This window comes from Rhinopithecus roxellana, chromosome 8 (genome assembly GCF_007565055.1).
Source record: "Rhinopithecus roxellana isolate Shanxi Qingling chromosome 8, ASM756505v1, whole genome shotgun sequence".
NCBI classification, from domain to species: Eukaryota; Metazoa; Chordata; class Mammalia; order Primates; family Cercopithecidae; genus Rhinopithecus; species Rhinopithecus roxellana.
This window is the reverse complement of record NC_044556.1, coordinates 13,902,554-13,929,813: the sequence shown is the minus strand read 5'-3', so window position 1 is coordinate 13,929,813 and position 27,260 is coordinate 13,902,554. Positions and strand designations below refer to the sequence as shown.

The 27,260-nt window shown below is 51.6% G+C and overlaps 1 protein-coding gene and 1 long non-coding RNA gene across 2 annotated transcripts in view; one reads left to right on the top strand and one right to left on the bottom strand.

Moving 5' to 3' along the window:
• Window positions 1–21,481, bottom strand: part of YJU2 (YJU2 splicing factor homolog) — a 24,483-nt gene extending 3,002 nt beyond the window's left edge. The window contains exons 1-6 of the mRNA XM_010367258.2: window positions 21,383–21,481; window positions 19,173–19,273; window positions 17,366–17,510; window positions 13,273–13,407; window positions 9,234–9,415; window positions 5,276–5,396 (exon numbers count right to left, since the gene is read on the bottom strand). Of these exons, the coding sequence (XP_010365560.1) occupies window positions 5,276–5,396; window positions 9,234–9,415; window positions 13,273–13,407; window positions 17,366–17,510; window positions 19,173–19,273; window positions 21,383–21,406 (708 nt within the window). The 5' untranslated portion in view covers window positions 21,407–21,481. The remainder of the gene's footprint in view (window positions 1–5,275; window positions 5,397–9,233; window positions 9,416–13,272; window positions 13,408–17,365; window positions 17,511–19,172; window positions 19,274–21,382) is intronic.
• LOC115899212 lies at window positions 21,200–27,260 on the top strand. Its single transcript, XR_004058922.1, has 2 exons — window positions 21,200–21,454; window positions 27,026–27,260. It is a non-coding gene; the product is annotated as an uncharacterized LOC115899212 (long non-coding RNA).

Sequence of the window (27,260 nt, the reverse complement as noted above, 5' to 3'; positions counted from 1 at the left end):
AGGTCTCACTCTATTGCCCTGGCTGGAGTGCAGTGGTGCAATCATACATAGCTAATTGCAGCCTCGAATTCCCGGGCTCAAGCGATTCTCCTGCCTCAGCCTCCTGCAGGTGCACGCCACCAAGACGGGCTAATTTTTAATTTTTGTAGAGACAGGGTCTCACTCTGTTACCCGGGCTGGTCTCGAACTCCTGGCTCAAGCAATCCTCCCATTTCAGCGTTCCTAAAAGCTGGGATGACAGGCGTGAGCCACTGCATCTGGCCTCTTTAATCTGTTTTATGTTTAAATAGAGGAAGTGGTAACCACTGGGTTAAGGAAGTCCCAGTGGGTGCTCTACCCTCACGGAGCTCACTGTGTGGGGAGGGAGAGGAACAAGAAGACCAATACGCAGGACTAGATCCATCTGGGTGAGAGAGAAGCCAGGGTGCATGAGCTTGAATTGTGAGCATGAGCTTCTCAGAGGAAGGGCGTCTTGCATTGGGTATTGAAGGGTGGGTAGGAGTTCACCAAGCGAGAAGGACAAGGGGGCATCCCACGTAAGGGGAATGGCACGGGTAAAGGTGTGATGAGAAGCCACAGTGTGATTCAGGAAGTGCCAGGGCAGGTTATGTGGGATGGAGGATGGGCAGAGGCCTTGAGTGCCAAGCCGACGGTGTGAGGGGCGGCCACTGCTAAGGTGGTGGAGAGGCCTCCTTAAAGTTGTGGCTCTGGGCCGGGCGCGGTGGCTCACGCCTCTAATCCTGGCACTTTGGGAGGCCAAGGTGGGTGGATCACGAGGTCAGATCAAGACCCCATCTCTACTATAAATACAAGAAATCAGCCAGGCTTGCTGGCACATGCCTGCAATGCCAGCTACTCGGGAGACTGAGGCAGGAGAATCGCTTAAACCTGGGAGGCGGAGGTTGCAGTGAGCCGAGATTGTGCCACCGCACTCCAGCCTGGGTGACAGGGCGAGACTCTGTCTCGAAAAAAAAAAAAAAAAAGTGGCCGGGCGCGGTGGCTCAAGCCTGTAATCCCAGCACTTTGGGAGGCCGAGACGGGCGGATCACGAGGTCAGGAGATCGAGACCATCCTGGCTAACACGGTGAAACCCCGTCTCTACTAAAAAATACAAAAAACTAGCCGGGTGAGGTGGCAGGCACCTGTAGTCCCAGCTACTCGGGAGGCTGAGGCAGGAGAATGGCGTAAACCCGGGAGGCGGAGCTTGCAGTGAGCTGAGATCCGGCCACTGTACTCCAGCCTGGGCGACAGAGCGAGACTCTGTCTCAAAAAAAAAAAAAAAAAAGTAATGGCTCTGGGCTGATGTCAGAATGAGGAAAACAAGTCAAAAGGCACAGATGGCCAGGTGCAGTGGCGCACACCTGTAATCCCAACACTCTGGGAGGCGGGGATGGGTGGACCACTTGAGGTCAGGAGTTCGAGACCAGCTTGGTCAACACGGTGAAACCCTGTCACTTTATTAATAAAAATAAAACTACAGGCCGGGCGCGGTGGCTCAAGCCTGTAATCCCAGCACTTTGGGAGGCCGAGACGGGCGGATCACGAGGTCAGGAGATCAAGACCATCCTGGCTAACATGGTGAAACCCCGTCTCTACTAAATAAAAATAGAAAAAACTAGCCGGGCCACCTGGCGGGCGCCTGTAGTCCCAGCTACTTGGGAGGCTGAGGCAGGAGAATGGCGTGAACCCGGGAGGCGGAGCTTGCAGTGAGCTGAGATCCGGCCACTGCACTCCAGCCTGGGCGACGGAGCGAGACTCTGTCTCAAAATAAATAAATAAATAAATAAATAAAACTACAAAACAGCCAGGTGTGGCAGCACACGCCCGTAATCCCAGCTACTGAGGAGGCTAAGGCAGGACAATTGCTTTAGCCTGGGCGGCGGAGCTTGCAGTGAGCCAAGATCACGCCACTGCACTCCAGCCTGGGCGAAAGAACGAGACCGTCTCAAAAATAAAAATAAGATACCTAGGTTAGTTCCCAAACCTGTTTCTACAGGTGGTTCTCATCATCATTAAACTAAACGAAGGACTGGGAGGCCAAGGTGGGAGGACTGCTTGAAGATAGGAGTTTGAGACCAGCCTGGACAACATACAGACTCGTCTCTAAAAAAAAAAAAAAAAAAGAAAGTTAAAAATGAGCTGGCTGGCTGTGGTGGCATGCACTTGTAGTCCCAGCTACGTGAGAGGCTGAGGTGGGAGGATCATGTGACCCCAGGAGTTGGAGGCTGCCGTGAGCTGTGATCACATCACTGCACTCCAGCCTGGGTGACAGAGCAAGACCTCATCTCTAAAATAAACCAAGAAAATGCAAGTGTGGAGATATTCCTTCCTATAAAAGTTAGGGTGAAGGTTTGAAAAGTCTTGATGAAGGTGTATCATGTAAAACCAAAGAAAACATCTGCTATAAAATCAAGTACAGGCACAAGACTGAGGGAATATATCATAAAAGGTTGGACTGCTTTCAAAGTAGCTTTACTCTGTTGATACATTTTTTTTTTAAAAAAGAGAGGAAGCTGTAGACAATGAATTCTGGGAGTAGTTTATGCAAGAACCACAGTGTGAGAACTCGAATCAGGGGATATAGCTTCAAAGAAAGGATCTCTTAGAAAACTGTCTTGGGGGTCACCCATGGTGGCTGATGCCTGTAATCCCTGTGCCTTTGGAGGCCAAGGCAGGAGAACTGCTGGAGGCCAGGAGCAGGAGACCAGCCTGGGCAACACAGCCAGACCGCATCTCTGCAAAAACAATTTGAAAAATTAGGGGCCAGGCACAGTAGCTCATGCCTGTAATCCCAGCACTTTGGGCGGCCGAGGCAGTTGAATCACCTGAGGTCAGGAGATCGAGATCAGCCTGGCCAACATGATGAAATCCCATCTCTACTAAAAAAGACAAAAAAATTAGCCGGGCGAGGTGGCGGGCGCCTGTGGTCCCAGCTACTCGGGAGGCTGAGGCAGGAGAATGGCGTGAACCCAGGAGGCGGAGCTTGCTGTGAGCTGAGATCGCGCCACTGCACTCCAGCCTGGGCAACAGAGCGAGACTCCGTCTGAAAAAACAAAAACAAAAACAAAAATTAGCCAGGCATGGTGGCAGGCACCTGTAATCCCGGCTACTTGAGAGGCTGAGGCAGAAGAATTGCTTGAACCCGGGGGGCAAAAGTTGCAGTGAGCCAAGATTGCACCACTGCAGTCCAGCCTGGGCAACAAGAGTGAAACTGTCTAAAAAAAGAAAAAAGAAAAGAAAAATTAGCCAGGCATGGTGGTGCGTGCCTGTGGTCCCAGCTACTCAGGAGACTGAGGTGGGAGGACTGCTTGAGCCCAAGAGGTTGAAGCTGTAGTGAGCTGGGACTGCACAACTGCACTCCAGCCTGGGCAACAGAGCAAGACCTTGTGTTTAAAACAAAAAAAAAGAGAAGAAAAGAAATAAAGAACAATCGTTTCTGTGTGTCTGTGTCATTGGTTTATGAGCCCCTACCTTTACCACCTTCTTCAATGAACAAACCAGAGTGGCTGAGGCCACCTTGGATGAGTCAGCTGTGGTGGAAAATGCTGGTCATCTGCCAAAGCTCCTTCCACCCACACTTTTTTTTTTTTTTGAGATGGAGTCTCACTCTGTTACCCAGGCTGGAGTTGCAATGGCACAATCTTGGCTCACTGCAACCTGTGCCTCCCAGGTTCAAGTGATTCTCCTGCCTCAGCCTCCCGAGTAACTGGGGGATTACAGGCATGCACCACCATGTCTGGCTAATTTTTGTATTTTTAGTAGAGACAGGGTTTCCCCCATGTTGGCCAGGCCAGTCTTGAACTCCTGACGTCAGATGATCTGCCCGCCTCAGCCTCCCAAAGTGCTGGGATTATAGCACTTTGAGCCATGGCACCCGGCCTCCCTTTGTTCTAGTTAGCAGCACAGCCAGGCACAGACCAGCTGGAGGATACATCTCACAGTCTCCTTCGCAGCCAGATGGGGCCTTGTGACTATACTGTGGCCTATGGTGTGAGAGAACTGAACTGGGCCGCATCTGAGGCTGGGTGGTCCTCCACACACCTTTTGCCTTCCCACAGCCAGAACCTGAAGGTGCTCTGAGCCAGCTGTGACCACAGCGCAGGAAGCCATGCTCCAGGAGAAGGAAGGAGCCTGAATTCCTGAATGGCTCCATGGAGCAGAGCTGCCTGGAAGTCCTAGAGTGTCAGCCCAGGGCTGTTACGTGATTGAGAAATAAACTTCTATGTTCTTTCTTTACATTCCCTTCTTTCAGCAGCTTATGGCAAATTACAGACCCATAGGCCTGCCACAGGTTTTAATAAATTACGTTTTTTTTTTTTTTGAGACAGAGTCTCACCCTGTCGCCCAGGCTGGGGTGCAGTGGCACGACCTTGGCTCGCTGCAACCACTGCCTCCCAGGTTCAAACGATTCTCCTGCCTCAGCCTCCCGAGTAGCTGGGATTACAAGCGTGAGCCACTGCATTCAGCCTTAATTTTTATTTATTTATTTTAGACAGGGTCTCACTCTTGCTCAGGCTGGAGTTCAGTGACACTGATACAGCTCACTGTAGCCTTGACCTTCTGGACTCAAGCGGTCCTCCTGCCTCAGTCTCTCAAGTAGCTAGGACCACAGACATGCACCACCACCCAAGACCAATTTTTGTAATTTTGTAAAGAAGGGGTCTCACTTTGTTGCCCAGGCTGGTCTCAAACTCCTGGCCTCAAGCGATCCTCCTGCCTTGGCCTCACAAAATGCTGGGATTACAGGTAGCAGCCACTGCACCCAGCCTATAAATAAAGCTTTATTGGCACCAGGCAACGCCCACTTATTTACACCTGATCATGGTTGTTTTGGGCTATAGCCACAGAGTGGAGGAGTTAGGATGCAGACTGGCCTTTTAAGAAAAAGTCAAGCTCTGGCTGCGTACAGTGGCTCACACCTGTAATCCCAGCATTTTGGGAGGCCGAGGCAGGCAGATCATGAGGACAAGAGATTGAGACCATCCTGCCCAAAATGGTGAAACCCCGTCTCTACTAAAAAGACAAAAAATGAGCTGGGTGTGGTGGTGGGCGCCTGTAGTCCCAGCTACTTGGGAGGCTGAGGCAGGAGAATCACTTGAACCTGGGAGGCGGAGGTTACAGTGAACCGAGATTGTGCCACTGCATCCAGCCTGGTGACAGAGCGAGACTCTGTCTCAAAAAAACAAACAAACAAAAGAAAAAGTCAAGCTGACCCCTGGCTTCAGCTGTCGCTAGTTCACCTGGGAGTCCCCGGGACTCAGGCAGCCCCCCTCACCTCGTCCAGGATGGCGGTGGGGTTGGGCCGAAGGGCTGGCTGCAGGGGCGCGGGAGCAGTCTCATCCTCTGAGTCGGAGTCCTCCAGCAGTCTTCGCTTTCTGGCTTCCTCCAACAGGGCTCTGTGGGATGGAAGATGGGAACCTGGACGTGCTCTGCATGGGGAACAGGGCCTGGGATGCGCCTGCTGGGGTGGCGAGGGGCCCGGGTGCCTAGAGACCTCTTTCTGCCCTCAGTGAGCAGAGGTGGGAGGGAGTAGGGGGCACACAGATTACTTTTTTTTTTTTTTTAAAGAGACAGAGTCTAGGCTGGGTGCGGTGGCTCACGCCTGTAACCCCAGCACTTTGGGAGGCCGAGACGGGCGGACCACGAGGTCAGGAGATCGAGACCATCCTGGCTAACACGGTGAAACCCTGTCTCTACTAAAAATACAAAAAATTAGCCGGGCATGGTGGTGGGCGCCTGTAGTCCCAGCTACTCAGGAGGCTGAAGCAGGAGAATGGTGTGAACCTGGGAGGCAGAGGCTGCAGTGAGCCGAGATGGCGCCACTGCACTCCAGCCTGGGCGACAGAGCGAGACTCCGTCCCAAAACAACAACAACGACAAAAGACACAAGGTCTCACTCTGTTACCCAAGGCGGGGTGCAGTGGCACAATCATAGCTCACTGCAACTTCGACCTCCTGGGCTCAAGCGATCCTCCCCACGCAGCTTCCTGAGTAGCTGGGTCCGCAGGCGTGTGTCCCTATGTCTCCTTAATTTTCTTTTTTTTTTTTTTTTTTTTTTTTTTTTTTTTTTTTTTTTTTTTTGAGACGGAGTCTCGCTGTGTCACCCAGGCTGGAGTGCAGTGGCCGAATCTCAGCTCACTGCAAGCTCCACCTCCCGGGTTCACGCCATTCTCCTGCCTCAGCCTCCCCAGTAGCTGGGACTACAGGCGCCCGCCACCTCACCCAGCTAGTTTTTTGCATTTTTTAGTAGAGACAGGGTTTCACTGTGTTAGCCAGGATGGTCTCGATCTCCTGACCTCGTGATCCGCCCATCTCGGCCTCCCAAAGTGCTGGGATTACAGGCTTGAGCCACCGCGCCTGGCCAATTTTCATTTCATTTAATTTTTGAGACAGAGTCTCGCTCCGTGGCCCAGGCTGGAGTGCAGTGGGGCAATCTTGGTTCACCGCAACCTCTGTCTCCTGAGTTGAAGCGATTCTCCGGCCTCAGCCTCCCGAGTAGCTGGGACTACAGGTGCCTGCCACCATTCCTGGCTAATTTTTGTGTGTGGTTTTTTTTTTTTTTTTTGAGATGGAGTCTTTCTCTGTTGCCCAGGCTGGAGTGCAGTAGTGCAATCTTGGCCCACTGCAACCTCCACCTCCTGGGTTCAAGCAATTCTCCAGTCTCAGTCTCCCAAGCAACTGGGACTACAGGCACACGTCACCATGTCCAGCTAATTTTTGTATTATTTATTTACTTATTTATTTATTTTTTGAGACAGAGTCTCGCTCTGTCACCCAGGCTGGGGCACAGTGGCCAGATCTCAGCTCACTGCAAGCTCCGCCTCCTGGGTTCACGCCATTCTCCTGCCTCAGCCTCCCGAGTAGCTGGGACTACAGGCGCCCGCCACCTCGCCTGGCTAGTTTTTTGTATTTTTTAGTAGAGACGGGGTTTCACCGTGTTAGCCAGGCTGGTCTCGATCTCCTGACCTCATGATCCGCCCGTCTCGGCCTCCCAAAGTGCTGGGATTACAGGCTTGAGCCACCGTGCCCGGCCAATTTTTGTATTTTTAGTAGAGGCGGGGTTTCTCCATGTTGGCCAGGCTGGTCTCAAACTCCTGACCTCAGGTGATTGCCCGCCTCGGCCTCCCAAAGTGCTGGGATTACAGGCGTGAGCCACCGCACCCAGTCTACTTTTTAATTTTTAATTTTAACATTTTTTTAGACGTAATCTTGCTCTGTCGCTCAGGCTGGAGTTCAGCGGCACCACCTTGGCTCACTGTAACCTCCGCCTCCTGGGTTCAGGTAATTCTCCTGTCTCAGCCTCCAGAGCAGCTAGGATTACAGGCATCCACCACCACGGCCAGCTAATTTGTTTTTGTACTTTTAGTACAGGTGGCCTTTGGCCATGCTGGCCAGGCTGGACTCGAACTCTTGACCTCAGGTGATCCGTCCACCTCGGCCTGCCACAGTGCAGGATGGCGGCGGGCAGGAGCCCCCGTGCCCGTCCCTTTCTACGTTTTTACATTAACTTTTCCATGTCCATTGAGGGCAGTGGTGTGGTTAAGCGCCTGGATGCTGGAACCAGCCTGTCTGGATGGAGCCTGGAGGGTAATCTTGGTGCGGCCCTTGTCTGGACCTCCCTGGACCTCAGCCCTCCTGCCCATGACGAAAATCACACTGACTCCCAGGGCTGTGCGGATAGTGAGGTTAGAGCCGCGCCCGGCGCCCGGAAGGTAGTGAGGTTAGAGCCGCGCCCAGCGCCCGGAAGGTGCGGGATGAACGCAGGCTCCCAACACTGTTCTGCATGGCATCGCTGATCTGCGCACCAATTATGCACCGATGAGGAACCTACCATAAACCCAAACCTGCTCGAAGCCCTGGGGACGCAGGAGAGGCCACCACGTCCCTGTCCTTACAGCTCAGAATCTAAAGGACCGAGGGGAGACGAGGTACCAGGAAAGGAGGGGATCAGCATGCGGGCTCAGAGGTGGTTGGCGTCAAAGGCATTCACCAGCCAGCCGCAGGGGCTCATACCTGTCATCCAGCACTTCGGGAGGCTGAGGCGGGAGGATCGCTTGAGGCCGGGAGTTCAAGACCAGCCTGGCCAACATAGCGAGGTCCTGTCTACAAAAATAAAAACAGTTGGCCGGGCGCGGTGGCTCAAGCCTGTAATCCCAGCACTTTGGGAGGCCGAGGCGGGTGGATCACGAGGTCAGGAGATCGAGACCATCCTGGCTAACATGGTGAAACCCCGTCTCTACTAAAAATACAAAAAACTAGCCGGGCGTAGTGGCGGGCGCCTGTAGTCCCAGCTACTCGGAGGCTGAGGCGGGAGAATGGCGTGAACCTGGGAAGCGGAGCTTGCAGTGAGCCGAGATCGCGCCACTGCACTCCAGCCTGGGCGACACAGCAAGACTCCGTCTCAAAAAAAAAAAAAAATAAATAAAAACAGTTAGCTGGGCATGGTAATGTGCCCCTGTGGTCCCAGCTACCCAGAAGGCTGAGGCAGGAGGAACGCCTGAGCCTGGGAGATAGAGGCTACAGTGAGCTATGGCTGCAGTGCCGCACTCCAGCCTGGGTGACACGGCGACACCCTGTCTCAAAGAAAAGAAAAGTGTTCACCCAGGAGGCCTGAGGCTGTGTCCTCAGAAGGCGGCTGGTGAGGGCGGCCCTTGGTGGGTGTCCGGGAGCCTGTGCTGGGGACCTCCCACCCTCATGGATGGGACGGGCTCTGAGGCCTCAGCTGTTCCTGCAAACACCATGGTTTATGCCTGACCCCTGCTTTCCTGTCGAGTCTGGAATCCCGGCATGGGCCAGGCAGCGGGGGCTGTGGGACCTCCCATAGGAACCCCACGCTGGGTCTCTATGAGATTTCCTGAGGATGGCGCCTCTCTCCAGTTCTCCCGGCTCAGGCTGGGGGATGAGGCGTGTCCTGCGATGCTGCACCAGGAGAGGATCTGGAAGGCCTGGCCCCCGACACATCCCAAATGCCTTTTCCCTTTGCTGAATCTGCTGTGTCCTCTCACTGTGACAAACCGCAGCCTTGCGGGTGACCATGTGCTGAGTCACCGTGCCTGGCGGTGGGCTGGGGACCCCCGAGACAGATGACGCAAGGGAGAAAGTAAGATGGGCAGTGGGAAAGGGGTCCCTGAAAAGCGACACTCCAGAGAGCGGGGGAAGGGTTTGGGGCAGAGGCAGCGCCTGCCAGTGCAGAGGCTGCGAGGTGGGGCTGGGTTGGGCCGGCCCCGACTCACGCGGTCTCCTGCTCGTCCTCTTCCTGCTCCTGCCTCCGCCGCTCCTCCTCGGACAGGCGGTGCTGCCGCAGCATGGCCTCAAAGTCCACGTGTGCCTGCCGCTGGTTCAGGTCTTTCAGTTCCTGGAGGTTCTCCAGTACCTCCATCTCCAGCTTGGAGTCCTTGGTCCGGTTCTCCAGCACCTGGTGGGGGCAGGGCGGTGGGGCTGAGTGCATGGGGATCGCACCCCGGGGCAAACCCTGCCTGGCCTCGGGGGCCGCCACGGGCCAAGGGAGGAACCCCCTACCCCAGTGTTTCCATCCTGCTCAGGGAAACCCCTGCCCATGCCCAGAGCTCTGTGTCCATTTCACAGGTGAGAACACTCAGGTCTGGGGAGGGAAAGTGACCACATGGGGCTGAGCAGTGGTGGAGCCAGGATCTGAGCCCCTGGGCAGGGTGGGGTGGAAAGAGGCCGGCCCTGGACTCAGGTAGCCTGGATTTCTGGCCTGGTGGAACTTTCAGTATGAATAATACATCTTTCAGTAAGAATAATAAGGAAAAATTTGGCCAGGCGTGGTGGCTCATGCCTGTAATCCCAGCACTTTGGGAGGCTGAGGTGGGTGGATCACTTGAGGTCAGGAGTTCGAGACCAGCCTGATCAACATGATGAAACCCCATCTCTACTAAAAATACAAAAATTAGCCGGGCATAGTGGCATGTACCTGTAATCCCAGCTACTTGGGAGGCTGAGGCAGGAGAACTGCTTGAACCCGGGAGGCAGAGGTTGCAGTGAGCTGAGATTGCACTGCTGCACCCCAACCTGGGTGACAGTGAGACTCCATCTAAAAAAAAATAAATAAATAAAAATAAAAACACAAAAATGAACCAGGCGTGGTGGCACACACCTGTAATCCCAGCTACTTGGGAGGCTGAGGCAGCAGAATCACTTGAACCTGGGAGGCAGAGGTTGCAGTGAGCCGAGATCATGCCAATGCATTCCAGCCTGGGTGACAGAGTGAGACTCCATCTCAAAAATAATAATAAAAAGGAAAAATTGTAAAAGACAACCTGAGCACCTACTGTACACCGAACCCTGGGCTAAGACGTTTCCATATGCTATGTCATTTAATCCTCACAACCCCCATTTTACAGAAAAGGAAACTGAGGCTGAGGGAGGCAAGTCCGGCGACCACAGGCCCCCGAGGAGCCAGGCAGGGCTGGGAGTGAATCCCGCCTGGCTGCTTCCCAGTGCTGTGACCTTGCTGTATTTGCCCTTTGGAAAAAAGTCAATTCTGACAGTTTAAAAATATGTCCACAAACTCTGATGCTCCTCCTTTTAAGGGGCGGAGATGACTCCCCTCCCCTTGAGCAGGGGCTGGCTCTAATGAAATATGACAGAAGTGACGACATATTAACTTCTGCGACTAGGAAGTAAAAGCACAAGGCTTCCTCCTTGCTCTCACTCTCGGGTCACATGCTCTAGGGTAGGCAGCCGCCATGTTGTGAGGATGCTCAAGCAGCTTCCTACACAGTGAGGAACTGAGGCCGACAGCCAACAGCCAGTAGGGGGAGCCAGTTTGTGAGTGGCTCCTCCAGCCCCAGTCCAGCCTTCAGATGATACTGCCCTGGCCAACACCTTGACTGCAACCTCATGGGAGCTTCTAAGCCACAACCATCCAGCTCAGTTGCTTCTGGATGCCTGACGCTCAGAAACTGTGGGATAATAAATGTTTGTTGTTTTAAGTCTCTAAGTTTTGGGATAACCTATTATGCAGCAATAGCTGACTAATACCAGGGTAAGAGCCCCCCGCTGTCAGTGTAACTAAATTCACACGCAGACAGCAGTGCGACAGGCTCAGGCACACACCAAATCCTTGCCAAAGCTCATTTCCCGCCCAGCTGCTCCGTATGGTCATAGAAAACGTTGGATCTGCTCTGATGTGGCTTGCTTAGAAAACTCACATTTGGCAGAGGTGAGTGGGTCCAGGAATAGATAGGAATGGATGGGAAATATGGAAGCAGGAGGGGACAGCAGGGAACAGTCATTTTAAAATTTATTAGCCAGGCGCGGTGGCTCACGCCTGTAATCCCAGCACTTTGGGAGGCCGAGGAGGGCGGATCACAAGGTAAGGAGATCAAGACCATCCTGGCTAACATGGTGAAACCCTGTCTCTACTAAAAATACAAAAAAAATTAGCCGGGCGTGGTGGTGGGCACCTGTAGTCCCAGCTACTTGGGAGGCTGAGGCAGGAGAATGGCGTGAACCCGGGAGGCAGAGCACGCAGTGAGCCGAGATTGCACCACTGCACTCTAGCCAGGCATGGTGGCGGACACCTGTAGTCCCAGCTACTTGGGAGGCTGAGGCAGGAGAATGGCATGAACCCGGGAGGCAGAGCGTGCAGTGAGCCGAGATTGTGCCACTGCACTCCAGCCTGGGTGACGGAGCGAGATTCCGTCTCAAAATAAAAAAAAAAAAATTATTATATATATACATGTATATACGTGTGTGTGTGTGTATATATGTGTGTCTGTGGCTGTATATATATATTTTAGTGACAGTCTGGCTCTGTCTCCCAGGCTGGAGTGCAGTGGTGTGATCATAGCTCACTGCAGCCTCAAATTCCTAGGCTCAAGTGATCCTACTGCCTCAGCCTCCCTAGTAGGTGGGACCACAGGTGCACACCAGTATACCTGCCTAATTTTTGTTGTTGTTGTTGAGATGGAGTTTTACTCTTGTCGCCCAGGCTGGAGTGCAATGGCGCGATCTCAGCTCACTGCAACCTCCGCCTCCTGGGTTCAAGTGATTCTCCTGCCTCAGCCTCCTGAGTAGCTTGGATTACAGACACAGGCCGCTATGACCGGCTAACTTTTGTATTTTTAGTAGAGACAGGGTTTTGCCGTGTTGGTCAGGCTAGTCTTGAACTCCTGATCTCAGGTGATCCGCCTGCCTCGGCCTCCCAAAGCACCTGGCTAATTTTTTTTTTTTTTTTGGAGACAGAATCTTGCTCTGTCGCCCAGGCTGGAGTGCAGTGGCATGATCTCGGCTCACTGCAACCTCTGTCTCCTGAGTTCAAACAATTCTCTGCCTCAGCCTCCCAAGTAGCTAGGATTACAGGCGCCTGCCACCATGCCCAGTTAATTTTTTGTATTTTTAGTAGAGATGGGGTTTCACCATCTGGGCCAGGCTGGTCTTGAACTCCTGACCTCGTGATCCACCCGCCTCAGCCTCCCAAAGTGCTGGGATTACAGGTGTGAGCCACCATGACTGGCCAGCACTTGGCTAATTTTTTAATGTTTTGTAAAGACAGAGTCTTACTATGTTGCCCAGGCTGGTCTTGGACTCCTAGACTCAAGTGATCATGCTATCTCAATTCCTAAAGTAGCTGGGACTACACGTTCAAGCCACCATGCCTGACTCATTTTAATATTTCTGAGAAAAAACAAAATTGTCCTATTGGAAGTGAACATAATTTCTTTTACTTATTTATTTTTGAGATGGAGTCTTGCTTTGCTGCCCAGACTGGAGTGCAGTGGTGTGATGTGAGCTCACTGCAACCTCTGCCTCCCAGGTTCAAGTGATTCTCCTGCCTCAGCCTCCTGAGTAGCTGTGATTTCAGAAGCACGCCACCACGCCCAGCTAATTTTTGTATTTTTAGTAGAGACAGGGTTTCACCATGTTGGTCAGGCTGGTCTCAAACTCCTGACCTCATTACCCGCCCACCTTGGCTTCCCAAAGTGCTGAGATTACAGGCAGATTAACACTGCACCCAGTGTTAATTTTTTAAATTTTTCGTAGGAACAGGGTTTTGCCATGTGGGCCAGGCTGGTCTAGGACTACTGACCTCAAGTGATCCTCCCACCTCAGCCTCCCAAAGTGCTGAGATTACAGGCATGAGCCACTATGCCTGGCCTCCTGGGGACATCTTGAAGTTTTGCCAACCACGTCCCCTACCCCATCTTCCTTCCTTGGGGACCTGAGGCAGGAAAGGCACACCCCCCCAGCACACACATGCACCTACACACACAGTGCTCATGAACACCTGCACGGCCCCCGACTCACCTTCATGGGGTTGTTCAGCTCCTCATCCTCCCGCTCCTTCTGCACCCTCTTCTCCTCCTCCTCCAGGAGCTTCTCAGCCTGGAAATTCCGCGTGGCTCCGTGCTCCATGGTGTAGTCTGTGTTTTCAGGGTCTGTCTGGGGGGAAGATAGACAGACATCAGCTCCTACATCTCCAGGCACCAGAATCTTCTAAAGCAGCGCCAGCAGTTCAGGGCCCCTTCTCTCTGATTTTTACTGATTCTACTGCCTTTTCTTTTTCTTGTCTTATTGCTTTGGCCGGTGAGATTTCTTTCTAGTGCTCCTCCCATCTCCTTGGGCAAAAATGCCCAACGCCCTGGCATGGACTTTAAGACTCTTCTCATCTGCCCACTGCCTCCCCCGCAGTCTCCACTCCCTACCCTCAACATGACTGCAAATAAAATCTCCAACAAGGCGGGCAGATCACTGGAAGTCAGGCATTCAAGACCAGCCTGGTCAACATGGCGAAACCCCGTCTCTACTAAAAATACAAGGCCAGGCGCAGTGGCTCAAGCCTGTAATCCTAGAACTTTGGGAGGTCGAGACGGGCAGATCACGAAGTCAGGAGATCGAGACCATCCTGGCTAACACGGTGAAACCCTGTCCCCTTTTTTTTTTTTTTTTTTTTTGAGACAGAGTCTCGCTCTGTCACCCAGGCTGGAGTGCAGTGGCCAGATCTCAGCTCACTGCAAGCTCCGCCTCCCGGGTTCACGCCATTCTCCTGCCTCAGCCTCCCGAGTAGCTGGGACTACAGGCGCCGCCACCTCGCCCGGCTAGTTTTTTTGTATTTTTAGTAGAGACGGGGTTTCACCGTGTTAGCCAGGATGGTCTCGATCTCCTGACCTCGTGATCCGCCCATCTCGGCCTCCCAAAGTGCTGGGATTACAGGCTTGAGCCACCACGCCCGGCCGAAACCCTGTCTCTACTAAAAATACAAAAATTAGGCGGGGCAAGGTGGTGCATGCCTATAACCCCAGCTACTCTGGAGGCTGGGACATGAGAATCACATGAACCTGGGAGGTTGAGGTTACAGTGAGCTGAGATTGTGACACTGCACTCTAGCCTTGGCTACAAAGTGGAACCCTGTCTCAAAAAAAAAAAAAAAAAAATCTCCAAGGCTCTGCACATGTTGTGATTTCCGCCCTTTGTATTTATTAACACCTTTTCTTTGATTGTAAACCCTATGTATGAATATGTATAGAGCATGCCCCTGTTATTGTTTATTGAATAGAGAGGCTAAATCAACCTGGTATCTTCAATTACACACTGGCACAGAAAAGTGACCTTAGCAGAAAAACTGAAATCTACCTTCGGTCTAAATGCTAATAGTAACACTATGTTTTTTGTTTTTTTTTGGGACAGGGTCTCGCTCTGTTGCCCAGGCTGGAGTGCAGTGGCAGGATCATGGCTCACTACAACCTCAGCCTCCTGGGTTCAAGCAATCCTCTCACCTTAGCCTGCCGAGTGGCTGGGACTACAGGTATGCATCACCACACCTGGCTAATTTTTAAATTTCTTTTTGGTAGAGACACGGTTTCGCCATGTTGCCCAGGCTGGTCTCTAACTCTTGGGCTCAACCGATCCTCCCGTTTTGGCCTCCAAAGTGCTGAGATTATAGGCGTGAGCCACTGCGCCCAGCCTCAGCCTACAATGTTAATGGTAACATTCCACCTTTAGTTTCTTTTTTTTTTTTTGAGACGGAGTCTTGCTCTGTCACCCAGGCTGGAGTGCAGTAGCCGGATCTCAGCTCACTGCAAGCTCTGCCTCCCGGGTTTATGCCATTCTCCTGCCACAGCCTCCTGAGTAGCTGGGACTACAGGCACCCGCCACCTCGCCCGGCTAGTTTTTTGGATTTTTTAGTAGAGACGGGGTTTCACCGGGTTAGCCAGGATGGTCTCCATCTCCTGACCTCGTGATCTGCCCGTCTCAGCCTCCCAAAGTACTGGGATTATAGGCTTGAGCCACCACGCCCGGCCTCCACCTTTAGTTTCTTTTCTTTTCTTTTCTTTCTTTTTTTTTTTTTTTTTTTTTTTTGAGACGGAGTCTCGCTCTGTCACCCAGGCTGGAGTGCAGTGGCCGGATCTCAGCTCACTGCAAGCTCCACCTTCTGGGTTTACGCCATTCTCCTGCCTCAGCCTCCCGAGTAGCTGGGACTACAGGCGCCCGCCACCTTGCCCGGCTAGTTTTTGTATTTTTTAGTAGAGACGGGGTTTCACCATGTTCGCCAGGATAGTCTTGATCTCCTGACCTCGTGATCCGCCCATCTCGGCCTCCCAAAGTGCTGGGATTACAGGCTTGAGCTATCGCACCCGGCCTAGTTTATTTTCTTAATTAAAAATTTGTGTGTGTGTGTGTAGAGATGGACAGGGTCTCACTATGTTGCCAGGCTAGTCTTGAACTTCTGGTCTCCAGCAATCCTCCAGCCTCGCCTTCTCAAGGTGCTGGGATTACAGGTGTGAACCACCATGCCTGCTCCCACCCTTAGTTTCTTAGTGTGACAGATGTAACCCGGTTATGTAAGATGCTAATATGTGGGGAAGCTGATGAGGGGTAGGTGAGAACTGTCTCTAGTATCTTTGGAACTTTTCTGTAAATCTAGAAGTATTTAAAAAAAGTTTTTTTTTTTTTTGAGACAGGGTCTCACTCTGTCACTCAGGCTGGAGTGCAGCAGTGAAATCATGGCTCACTGCAGCCTTGGCCTCCCAGACTCAATTGATTCTCCTGCCTCAGCCTTCTAAGTAGCTAGGACTACACGTGCATGCCATCATGCCCAGCTAATTTTTGTATTTTTTGTAGAGGTGGAGTCTCACTATGTTGCCCAAGCTGGTCTTGAATTACTGGATTTAAGTAATCCTCCTCCCTTGACCTCCCAAAGTGTTGGGATTACAGGCGTGAGCCACTGCACCCAGCCAAAATATTATTATTACTATTATTAATTTTTGTATTTTTTTTAGTAGAGTTGGGGTTTCACCATGTTGGCCAGGCTGGTCTCGAACTCCTGACCTCAACTGATCCACTTGCCTTGGCCTCCCAAAGTGCTGTGTTATAGCTGTGAGCCACTGCGCCCAGCCCAAAAGGTTTTTTTTAATCAAAGAAAGAAAATTTATGGCAAAAAAGTACTCAAAGAGTACTTGAGCATAGGAAGAGAAAATTTTACGTTCTCTTCAGCCTTTCCTCAAATCCTCAGGGTAACAATTAAAAGTCAAATTGTGATTTTTATTGGCTGCGTAATATTCCATTGCATGCTAACTTTTTTTTTTTTTTTTGACATGGAGTTTCACTTTGTTACCCTGGCTGGAATGCAATGGCACAATCTCGGCTCACTGCAAGCTCCGCCTCCTGGGTTCAAGCAATTCTCCTGCTTCGGTCTCCCAAGTACCTGAGATTACAGGCAAGAGCCACCACGCCCAGCTCGTTTTTGTAGTTTTAGTAGAGATGGGGTTTCACAATGTTGGCAAGGCTGGTCTCGAACTCCTGACCTCAGGGGCTCTCTTTCCTGCTTTGGCCTCCCAACCTGCTGGGATTACAGGCATGAGCCACTGTGCCCGGCATTTTTTTTTTTTTAGACGGAGTCTTGCTCTGTCGCCCAGGCTGGAGTGCAGCAGTGCAATCTTCGCTCACTGCAACCTCTGCCTCCCAGGTTCAAGCGATTCTCCTGCCTCAGCCTCTCGAGTAACTGGGATTATAGTCCGCCACCACGTGCAGTAATTTTTGTATTTTTAGTAGAGACAGCATTTCGCCATGTTGACTAGGGTGGTCTTGAACTTCTGACCTCAGGCAATCCGCCCGCCTTGGCCTCCCAAAGTGCTGGGATTACAGGTGTGAGCCGCACCCAGCCTGCAAGCTAATTTGTTCTTCTCATCCCTTTTTATTATCTGTCTAGGTTGCTTCCGTCTTTTTGTCTTTATATAGAATGCTGCCATGAACATCTCCCCCAAACTGTTGTCTGTTAATTGGGGATAAACTGAAAGGAGATTCCCTGGATGGAGAGGATGGGAGTAAGGAACCCCAAGGCCTGCCCTGATCTGAGGTGGGCTGGGGGAGAGGGACCGGGCTGGCTGGCCGTCTCGTCTACCTTGAAGGTGATCTCTGCCAGGCAGCGCGTGCACTTGATGTAGAAGCGGAAGATGGGCAGGCCCAGGTAGACCTCGTTCTGCACCGTCTCCTTCCGAGCGTTGAATTTCTTCCCCTTGTAGATGTATTCTCCGCATGTCTTACACCTGTGGGGCGGGATGTAGGGGAGCGAGCTGTCTTGGGACTCTGGCTCCCACTGGTAGGCTATCCCTGCGGCATCCTGCAAGATCACTGCTTGCTTGCCTCCAGCGATGGGGAGCTTCCTCCTTCACGAGGCAGGCTGCCCTACCCTGTGTCCAAATTTCCTCTACCTGAGAACTTCATGTTCTCATTCATATCTTTCTGGGGCTCGGTCCAAGGGTCGCCTGCTTGGGAAGCCCCCTGAGTAAGTGAGGCCTGCCTGTCATGTGCTCCCAGAAGCAATCTTGGTGCTTACGGGGCACCCCACCCTCCAGGAGGAAAGACGCCGCACAGAAAAATGCTGCCCCACCTCCCTCTTCCCCTCCTACTCCGGGCTCTGCTCCCCAGCCCAGCACGCCCGCCTCCTGTCTGAGCCTGCAAACACCCCCAGCTCAGTCCCAGCTCAAGGCTTTTGCTCCTATGGTCCCATGGCTGATGACACCCTTCATCCTCAGACCTCAGCACCACCAGCAATTTGCCTGATGTCGCCCTGACCACCCCAGCTACCTACAGCCCTCCCTCATCCGCCACTGCCCCAGGGGCCCGTGCACCTGCCTGATTACCTATGATCTCCACTTCCCAGTAGACTGTGGGCTCCATGAGGCCAGGGACTTTGTTTCTGGGGCCCAGCACAGACCCTGGCACACAGCAGGTGCCCAGTGAATGAGTGTTGAATGAATAAATGAATGAAGGATGGGGAGGAGCAGACAGGCCATCAACACATGGGCATGAACCAAATTTCACTGACCCAGATGCCTCTTTCCTCGTCAGGTGTGTGATTTCAGATATGCTACAGCATGAAAAGGTGTGGGGTTTACAGTTGGTGAAATACAATAATTCTAAAGTGCTACAAAGGGTAAGATCTGGGTACTGTGAGTGGGGACAATGGAGGCCTCCCAGAGGGGGTGAGATTGGAGCCATGACCTATGGCAGACAAGAGGAGCCCAGCATGTGTAAGTAGAAGGAGAAGGCCAGGCGTGGTAGCTCATGCCTGCAATCACAGCACTTTGGGAGGCTGAGAAGGGCGGATCACCTGAGGTCAGGAGTTTGAGACCAGCCTGGCCAACGTGGTGAAACCCCAACTCTACTGAAAATACAAAAATTAGCCGAGCGTGGTGGCGCACACCTGTAATCCCCGTTACTCAGGAGGCTGAGGCAGGAGAATCACTTGAAGGCGGGAGGTGGAGGTTGCAGTGAGCCGAGATCACACCACTGCACTCCAGCCTGGGCAACACAGCAAGACTCTTTCTCAACAACAAGAAAAGAAAGAAAGTAGAGGGAGCGAGTTCCAAGCAGGGGCAGCAGTGTGTGCAAAGACCCTGGGATAGGATGAGCTTGGCTGTTGGAGGAGCTGAAATATATCCATGGGGCTGCAACTCTGTGGGGTCCTATCCTCTCTGCTCACACGTTTACTAACCACCAAGATCTCAAGGCAGGCACTGGCGAGGGGGGTTCTAAAAGGTCCAGAGCTTAATCCCAAATGGTGAGGCAAAGGAGGCCTGGAGTGTTCAATGTCTGACCCAGGACCTGTGATCTGGTCTGAACACAGGACGAGTCACCTCTGTGGATGCCAGGCACTGCGTCCTTCCGTCATGGCTGGTGTGTGGGGTCTCACGGGGGGTGCTCACCTCATGTTGAAGGGGGCCATCAGCCGCACCACGTACTGCCGGTCTTTGGGGAGCTTGAGTTTGGGGATCTTTGATGGGTCAAAGTCCGGCGGGTAGTATTTCTGCAGGGGAGGAAGGAAACATTGGGGGAGTTACTTTCAGAAGCAGGGGGAGGACATGGCAGAGGGAAGGGGCTCTGGGGAGCTGTGTCGGGGGTCCCCAAGCCCACCCTAGGTTCTGCGATAGGCAGGGAGGACTGGCAGGACTCAGTACAGTCGGAGGGAGGCCAGGCACAAGCTTCCTGACTCTCTCTCAGTGGAGACATACAGGATGCATTTGATTCTCCTAAATACCAGTCATGACAATACACGTGAAATGTTATCTACATGGGAAGCTCTAAAAAGCCAGTTTTTTTGTTTGTTTTTGCTTTGAGACCGAGTTTTGCTCTTGTTGCCCAGGCTGGAGTGCAATGGCGTGATCTCAGCTCACTGCAAAACTCCGCCTCCCGGGTTCAAGCAATTCTCCTGCCTCAGCCTCAGCCTCCCCAGTAGCTGGGATTACAGTCACCCACCACCACACCCAGCTAATTTTTGTATTTTTAGTAGAGATGGTGTTTCACCATGTTGGCCAGTCTGGTCTTGAACTCCTGACCTTAGGTGATCCACCCACCTTGGCCTCCCAAAGTACTGGTATTACATGCGTGAGGCCCCATACCCTGCCCTTTGTAGAGGTTAAGCTTTGCTTAGCGCTTCTGTTGTTCTGGCAGGAGACTGAGTTTCCCAAGGTGTTCCAACTCCCCAGCAACTCTGTAGAGGGTAAACCAGGACTCTGTTAGCTCAGCCTCCCAATTACTATACTACATCGTTTCCTACACAGTCATGTCCCTGGATCTGAATCCTGAGTAGCTGAAACCTGCGGGACTCAGTTTACTCCTCTGTGAAACGGGCACATTGTCTTCTGTCTCCAAGAGTCTTTAGACGCGTTCTTTGAGGCAAGGGGGATAAACTGCTCTTTGCAGTGTCTGGTACCCAGTAGGTGCTTCAAACACAAAGTGCTTTATTTTCCAGTGGTGTAGTGGAGTTATCTGTCATAATCCATACTCATGCTCCCTTTGTATCCCAGGGCTCCTGTTTCCCAGGAATTCCTACAGCAAGCCTGGGACTGCTCTCCTAGAAAGACCTGCATGCGGCCGGGCACGGTGGCTCACGCCTGTAATCCCAGCACTTTGGGAGGCTGAGGTGGGCGGACTGCCTGAGCTCAGGAGTCCGAAACCATCCTGGGCAACATAATGAAACCTCATCTCTACTAAAATACAAAAAAAAAATTAGCCGGGTGTGGTGGCGGGCACCTGTAATCCCAGCTACTCAGGAAGCTGAAGCAGGAGAATCGCTTGAACCCAGGAGGCAGAAGCTGCAATGAGCTAAGGACATGCCACTGCCCTCCAGCCCGGGCAGCAAGAGCAAAACTCAGTCTCAAAACAAAAAAACAGAACTGTGCGAACAGTATGGTTTACACTGAACCTCTGCTTTTCTTCTGGGAGTCTGGAATCTTGACCCCTGTCAGGCAGAGGGTATCTGCATGACCAGACCCCAATAAAAACAAACACACACACACACACACACACACACACACACACCCCCACACACACACACACCACACACACACACCCCTCTCCCCACACACACACACACACCACACACACACACCACACACACACACACCCCTCTCCCCACACACACACCACACACACACACACCCCTCTACACACACACACCACACACACACACCACACACACACACACACACACACACCCCCACCCAAAGAACAGGATTGGCTACAGGCCCCAAGAGGGACAGGGCTTCTTAGAGCCACGCCCCTCAAGAGGAGGGCACAAGACCGCCAGTATTTTAAGGAACCCCGCCCCCAGATAACGTGATTGGATCATTCCCTCCGGGAAAAACTCTATCTGGTGAAGTGATTGGGTAAAAGGCCAAGCCACGCCCCACAGGTGACTGGCTACACCCAAGCCCGGAAGGGAAGACTTAGCGAAGGCCCACCCCCCACGGAAGGCGATGGGGAGGAGTCTGGGGAAGAGTCTGGGAAGCCCCGTCCCGTGGAAGGCCGTTGGGAAAGAAGGGTTCCAAAGAGGAGATCCGAGGAAGCTCCTCCCTCTCCCGGAGTTCCGGGATGTCCCGCTCCGATTGGAAAGCCCCAGTCGCCCAACACTTACGTTTAATACTTTTCGCTCCGACATCTTTGCCTCCTAATCACCTCGCAAGCACTTGAGAAATGGTAAGCCTGGGTAAGTACCGAGCTTTTCCGACGGAAGCCTCACTTCCGTAAACGTCACTTCCTTCATCCTCTGTTATTGGCTGCAGCCTACATAACCGACTTCTTTCATTGGTTCCAATCCCCGTCTATCAAGCTGGAAGTCCCGGCGTCTTCCCTCCGGAGTTGCAACCTGAGTAGCGCGAAGTAAGGGTTCCGGGAGCCATACGGAATTGGAGAGTTTTGTAGAGTGCGCTGCGCCCCCTAGAAGCGGGCAGCGGCTGGTTAAAATTTTGTAACGTGACCTGGCTGCACGTCGCTACAGCCCTTGTTCTTCATTCTTTTATTCAGCAAATATGTATTATGCGCCTGCCTTGTATTCTGGGCTCTGGGAATCCACACATCGTTCCTGTGCCCGCAGCTCTCACATGGGGTTGGGGCCACATATAGCATGACTTAAGAGGACCCTGGACGCCTCTTGAGTCACAGACATTGACTTAAAGATCAGGCTCCAAACCCACTTCCTAAACATACGCAGAGTCTCCCAAATGTCCCTCCATTGCCCACCTGTGCCTTCCCTTTAAAGAGGACTTCCCATCCCATTCCTTCCTCAGCCTCCTTTCATGGACGTTCCCTCTATGTCAGATTATTCCAGGAAAGGGGTCCGGATCCAGACCCCAAGAGAGGGTTCTTGGATCTCGTGCAAGAAAGAATTCAGGGCGAGTCCACAGTGCAAAGCAAAAGCAAGTTTATTTAGAACGTAGATGAATAAAAGAATGGCTACTCCATGGTTGCCCATGTTTATGGTGATTTCTTGATGATATGCTAAAACAAGGGGTGGATGATTCATACCTCCCTCTTTTAGACCATATAGGGTAACTTCTTGACGTTGCTGTGGCAATCGTTTATTTATTTATTTATTTATCTTTTGAGAAAGAGTCTTGCTCTGTTGCCCAGGCTAGCGGGCAGTGGTGCGATCTTGGCTCACTGCAACCTCCGCCTCCAGGATTCAAGTGATTCTCCTGCCTCAGCCTCCCAAGTAGCTGTGATTGCAGGCGCGTTCCACCATGCCTGGCTAATTTTTGTGTTTTTAATAGAGACAGGGTTTCACCATGTTAGCCAGGCTGGTCTCGAACTCCTGACTTCAAGTGTTCCACCCACCTCAGCCTCCCAAAGTGCTGGGATTACAGGTGTGAGCCACCACGCCCAGCCTGCCATAGTATTTGTAAACTGTCATGGTGCTGGTGGGAGTGTAGCAGTGAGGACAACCACAGGTAATTCTTGTTGCCATCTTGGTCTCGGCCGGCTTCTTCACTGCAATCTCTTTCATCAGCAAGGTCTTTATGACCTGTATCTTGTGCCAAACTTATGCTTTATCCTGTGACTCAATATGCCTTAATCGTGTGGGAATGCAGCCCAGTAGGTCTCAGCCTTATTTTACCCAGCCCCTACTCAAAATGGAGTCACTCTGCTTCAAATGCCTCTAACAAGATGACTTGCTCACTAAATGCAGACCCATGAGACACCAAGACCTAAGACTCCAGCCAGGCAAGGTGGCTCACCTCTGGAATCCCAGCACTTTGGGAAGCTGAAGTGGGAGGAGTGATTGAGCCCCGGGGGTCAAGACCAGCCTGGGTAACATAGCAAGACCCCGTCTCTACGTTAAAACAGAAAAGACACAAGGTTCCTGCCCTCACGGGGATCACTGTCTGATGGGACAGACAGACAATAGATAAAAAGGGTCATTTCAGGGCATGAGGAATGATCAGAATGTTAGGATCAGAATGTTGCAGTGAGCTGAGATCGCGCCACTGCACTCTAGCCTAGGGAACAGAGCAAGACTCCACCTCAAAAAAAAAAAAAAAAAAAAAAATTAGCCAGGCATGGCGGTGAAGGTCGGGAGTTCAAGACCAACCAGACCAACATGGATAAACCTCGTCTCTACTAAAAATACAAAATTAGCCGGGTGTGGTGGTGCATGCCTGTAATCCCAGCTACTTGGGAGGCTGAGGCAGGAGAATCACTTGAACCCGGGAGGCAGGGGTTGCAATGAGTTGAAATTGCACCATTGCACTCCAGCCTGGGCAACAAGAGTGAAACTCCATCTCAAAAAAAAGAAAGAAAAAGAAAATATCATTCTAGTCATGGTGTAATGTACTTAGGCACTAAGATGGCAAGGATATGTATGAATATGTTTTGAGACAGGGTCTCGCTCTGTCACCTAGGCTGGAGTGCAGTGACGCAATCATGGCTCACTGTGACTTCTACTTCCCAGCTCAGGCGATCCTCCACCTCAGCCTTCTGAGTAGCTGCAACTATAGGGACCACCACACCTGGCTCATATTTTACAGTTTTTGTAGAGACAGGGTTTCACCATGTTGCCCAAGCTGGTCTGGAAATCCTGGGCTGAAGTGAATCCTAGGCCTCGACCTATCAAAGTGTTAGAATTACAGGTGTTAGCCACTGCACCCAGCTAGGATAACTTTCTTTAAGTCAACAAAGCACACTTTGTCATGCTGTCAGCCTACCCGCACATGGACATCGCTTTCACATGGATAAGACCCCTATATAAGAAAAACTTAAAACCGGTTGGACATGGTGGCTCATACCTGTAATCCCAACAGTTTAGGAGGCCGAGTTAGGAGGATCACTTGAGCTCAGGCATTCAAGGCCAGCCTGGCCAACATGGTGAAACCCCGTCTCTACTAAAAATATAAAAATTAACCAGGCGTGGTGGTGCATGCCTGAATCCCAACTACTCAAGAGACTGAAGCAGGAGAATCGCTTGAACCTGGGAGGTGTAGGTTGCAGTGAGCCGAGATTATGCCACTGCACTCCAGCCTGGGTGACAGAGCAAGACTCCATCTCAAAAAACAAACAAACAAAAAAAACTTAAAACAAAGACAAGGCGTTCCTCCTCTCGTTTTCTGAGGATGCCCTACTTTGTAACTGAGTAACTGTCTTTTTTTTTTTTTTTTTTGAGATGGAGTTTCGCTCTTGTTGCCCGGGCTGGAGTGCAATGGTGCAATCTCGGCTCACCACAGCCTCCGCCTCCCAGGTTCAAGTGATTCACCTACCTCAGCCTCCCAAGTAGCTGGGATTACAGGCATGTGCTACCACGCCCGGCTAATTTTGTCTTTTTGGCAGAGACGGGGTTTCTCCATGTTGGTCAGGCTGGTCCGGCTGGTCTCGAACTCCTGACCTCAGGTGATCCACCTCCTCGACCTCCCAAGGTGCTGGGATTACAGGTGTGAGCCACTGTACCTGGCCAACTGAGTAGCTTTCAATAAACTCCTTTTTTCCTGCACTCTGAAACTTCTCTTGAATTATTTCCTGCACAGGATCCAAGAACCTTCTCTTGGGGTCTGGATAGAGACCGCTTTTCCTTTCTTCTTCTTCTTCTTTTTTTTTTTGACACGGAGTCTGGCTTTGTCGCCCAGGCTGGAGTGCAGTGGCCGGATCTCAGCTCACTGCAAGCTCCGCCTCCCGGGTTTAGGCCATTCTCCTGCCTCAGCCTCCAGAGTAGCTGGGACTACAGGCGCCCGCCACCTCGCCCGGCTAGTTTTTTTGTATTTTTTAGTAGAGACGGGGTTTCACCGTGTTAGCCAGGATGGTCTCGATCTCCTGACCTCGTGATCCGCCCGTCTCGGCCTCCCAAAGTGCTGGGATTACAGGCTTGAGCCACCGTGCCCGGCCTTTTTTTTTTTTTTTTTTGAGATGGAGTCTCGCTCTGTCACCCAGGCTGGAGTGTAGTGGTTCGAGCTCGGCTCACTGCAATCTCTGCCTCTTGAGTTCAAGCAGTTCTCCTGCTTCAGCCTCCTGAGTAGCTAGGACTACAGGTGCCCACCACCACGCCCAGCTAATATATATTTTTTTCTATTTTAGTAGAGACGGGGCTTCACCATGTTGCCCAGGCTGGTCTCGAACTCCTGAGCTCAGGCAATCCGCCCGCCTCGGCCTCCCAAAGTGCTAGGATTACAGGTGTGAGCTACCGTGCCCGGCCTTTTCTTCTTTTTTTGAAACGGAATCTCACTCTTGTCGCCCACACTGGAGTGCAGTGGTGTGATGTCGGCTCACTGCAAGCTCCGCCTCCCGGGTTCAAGTGATTCTCCTGCCTCAGCCTCCAGAGTAGCTGGGATTACAGGCGCCTGCCCCCATGCCCGGCTAATTTTTGTACTTTTAGTAGAGTTGGGGTTTTGCCATGTTGGCCAGGCTGGTCTCAAATTCCTGACCTCAGGTGATCCAACCACCTTGGCCTCCCGAAGCGCTGGGATTACAGGCATGAGCCACCATGCCCAGCTAGGGACCCTTTTTTCTGGCACCAGGAGGGCAATAATATAGGACATGGAATGGTGTTAAATAAAGTTTACAGGAGGCCATTGGTTTGGACTGTGCTGCTGCACTAGGCCCAAAAGACCAAACCAAAATAAAGTCCCTCATGCAGAAGTTTGACACCACCAAGCTGAAACTAAGTTGTTTTTCTGATTTTCCAAGAAATCGAGAACCAGAAGGAAGTGGGAAGAGAGAGAGAGAGGGAGAGAGAGAAAGAGAGGGAATAGTCAAATCCATGAACAGAGGTGGGCAGATCACCTGAGCTTGGGAGTTCAAGACCAGTCTGGCCAACATGGCAAAACCCCATCTCCACTTAAAATACAAAAAATTAGCCGGGTGTGGTGGTGGGTGCCTGTAATCCCAGCTACTTGGGAGGCTGACTCACGAGAATTGCTTGAACTTGGGAGGCGGAGATTGTAGTGAGCCCAGATCATGCCACTGTACTCCAGCCTGGGCAACAGAACCAGACTCTGTCTCAAAAAAAAAAAAAAAAAAAAAAGGCAGGGTGCTGTGGCTCACGCCTGTAATCCCTGCACTTTGGGAGGCTGAGGCGGGCGGATCACGAGGTCAGGAGATTGAGACCATCCTGAACAACATGGTGAAACCCTGTCTCTACTAAAAATACAAAAATTAGCTGGACGGGGTGGCACACGCCTGTAGTCCCAGCTACTTGGGAGGCTGAAGCAGGAGAATCGCTTGAACCCAGGAGGAGGCTGCAGTGAGCGGAGATTGTGCCACTGCACTCCAGCCTGGGTGACAGAGCGAGACTGTCTCAAAAAAAAAAAAAAAAAAAAAAAATCCCTGAACAAGCCTGTTTCAGCCAGCATGATAAGGTTCCCTCTGCTCTAAACTTTACAAGAAAAGTAACTTTGAAAGGACCAATCTACTTTTTGTTTTCTATTTCTGCTTTCCTCAGCCTTTTCCTGTCTATAAAGCCAACCTCCTTTTCAGTGAGCTGAGATCGCCACTGCACTCCAGCCTGGGCAACAAGAGCAAAACTCTGTCTCTAAATAAATAATAAATAAATAAATAAATAAATAAATAAATAAATAAATAAATAAAACCTGCTTTGCAAAAGTGGAAGGTTTAACAGACTAAAAAGAAAGAAAAAGAACCCCTAGTATTCTCTGCTCAGCTCATGGAAACATTCTGAAACTGGTCCAATTGTTCCATAGAAGGAATACTTATGATTATTTGAATAAACATAGAAATGGATCCTCCCTAGTCTTACAACTTGAAACTTACATTTGTCTCATCTTGGTTCCTTCCTCAGGAAACTGACCATCAGGCAAGGAACTGAAACTCATCAGATCATCAGATCCAGACAATGAAGAGTCCAGACCCCATCATCCATCAAGATTACTTCCTTAACATCCTCCCTGAATTTGTTTTCGCCCATTCCCCAGCTATGTAAACTCCCCAATTTTAGTTGGTCAGGGAGACATATGGGACTTTACCACCCCTTCTCCTTGATTGCAGCCGCAGGATAAAGCCTTCCTCCCTGGCAA